Genomic DNA, 1,943 nt, shown 5'->3' on the forward strand with positions numbered 1-1,943 from the left:
CAAACTCAGAAATCTGCCTGCCTCTGCCTCCCAAGTGCTGGGATTAAAGGCGTGTACCACCACTGCCTACCAGGATTTTTATTTTTTAAAGAAAGCATTTGAAATACCTGCCTAATTCCACAATCTGAAACTTGGGAAAGAGTCACTGAAGCCTGGCCTGACTTTGTCTAACATACTTTTCTTTTTAGGCCTACCACCAACTTTACTGGAGCTTCATTTAGATTTTAATAAAATTTCAACTGTGGAACTTGAAGATTTTAAACGATACAAGGAATTGCAAAGGTAAAAGTTCTCATAGTCTTCACAGAAGCATGGTAGCATTAATGAAGTAGCGTTAATTAGAGAATGTACAAGGATCTACTTAACAGAGTATAAAAGGCAAAAACGGAGAGGACCACTGTTACCTCTGCCTATGCTAATAGGCTCACATCCTATAAAGGGGGTTTCAGCAAACTCTTATCAAATCTAACCATAATATATTTCATATCATCTATAGGCTGGGTCTTGGAAACAACAGAATCACAGATATTGAAAATGGAACTTTTGCTAATATACCACGTGTGAGAGAGATACACTTGGAACACAATAAACTAAAAAAAATCCCTTCAGGATTACAGGAGTTGAAATACCTTCAGGTAAAACAGTGTACTTGTATTTGGTAGTTATGGGCACTTTAGTTTGTAAAGAACATACTAGTGTATCTGAAGCAATGATCCAACAAGCAACAACAAACTTTAAACATAGTGACTCCAATGAATGTGTAGGGACTTGAGAACACTTTCTACAGACACCACTCAAGAAGAGTAAGAGGCTCTCCATCTACTGTGTCAAGCTGTTTAGTAAGCAAACCTCAGGTTGTTGAAGTTTCTCAAGCAGCACTAGCCAGGATAATAAGTAGAATTATGTGTCATTTGTTCTAGAAACATTCCACAAGGCAAAGCAAGAAGGTTAGGATCCAGGTGCTAGGGTAGAATTGGATATACAGGTTTAAACATTCACAGCAGAGAATGAAATTAACTGAAAAATCACTATTTGGAGCATGTTTGTTTTATTTAATTGCTGTAATAAGACCACAAATAAGGGAACTTATAAAAGACAGAGTTAATTGGACTTACGGGGCCACAGGTTAGGCCCATAATGCCTAGGATGGCAGGGTGGAACCCATGGCAACAGGTGGCTGGAGCAGCAACAAGGGACTCACACTCTGATCTACAAGCAGGGGCGGAGTACACTGGGAATGGTGGGAATCTTTTGAAATCTCAAAGCCCTCACCCAGAACACACCCCTACTGCAGTGCAAGCTCGTATCTCCTAATCTTCCCCAAATAGCTGCTCCACTGGAGAGCAATTATTCAAACATACGAGCCTATGGGGGCCATGCTCACACTATTACAGAGCATAAGAAGTTCCTACAAAGCTAGAGGTGTAGCTCAGAGGTATGGTGCTTCCATAAAATGTGGGAAGCAGTAGGCTCAACCCTCAGCCCTCACACTCTCTAAGCTCACATTTTGTCATTTCTTGCTGGCAGAAGTCACCAAAACTGAAGATGGTATTTTCACATAATTTTTTAACTTTTAGTTTCCCTAGGTTCCATCTATGGCTCTCAGATGAGAAATACCTATTTCACTTCAATCCTGTTTTGCCATGGCCTTTCCTTATTGTGCAATGACTTTTCTCTCAAATAGCAAAGCAAAAGTAACTAAGTATTGAGGACTATTTGTCCTACATTTTTTCTTTGTTGTTCTTTGAGACAGGATCTCACTATGTGGTCCAGATTGGTCTTAAAACTACTATGCAGTACGCACATTTTAAAATCCCATAATCCTCCTGCCTCATTCAATCTCTTGAATGCCAGGATCACAGGTGTGTATCCCCATGCCCAGATTTTCTCCTGTCTTTAAGTGAGCTTCATTCACTGCACTCTGGAGACTCAAGCTGCTAAAA

The 1,943-nt window shown here is 40.1% G+C and overlaps 2 protein-coding genes across 2 annotated transcripts in view; one reads left to right on the forward strand and one right to left on the reverse strand.

Moving 5' to 3' along the window:
• Positions 1-1,943, reverse strand: part of Cenpp (centromere protein P) — a 201,543-nt gene that overhangs the window by 109,869 nt on the left and 89,731 nt on the right. The window lies entirely within an intron of this gene.
• The window catches only part of Aspn (asporin), a 22,858-nt gene that overhangs the window by 18,568 nt on the left and 2,347 nt on the right, over positions 1-1,943 (forward strand). The window contains exons 6-7 of the mRNA XM_031358267.1: positions 189-282; positions 497-635. Coding sequence (XP_031214127.1) covers positions 189-282; positions 497-635 — 233 coding nt within the window. The remainder of the gene's footprint in view (positions 1-188; positions 283-496; positions 636-1,943) is intronic.

This window comes from Mastomys coucha, unplaced genomic scaffold, assembly GCF_008632895.1.
Source record: "Mastomys coucha isolate ucsf_1 unplaced genomic scaffold, UCSF_Mcou_1 pScaffold7, whole genome shotgun sequence".
Lineage (NCBI taxonomy): Eukaryota > Metazoa > Chordata > Mammalia > Rodentia > Muridae > Mastomys > Mastomys coucha.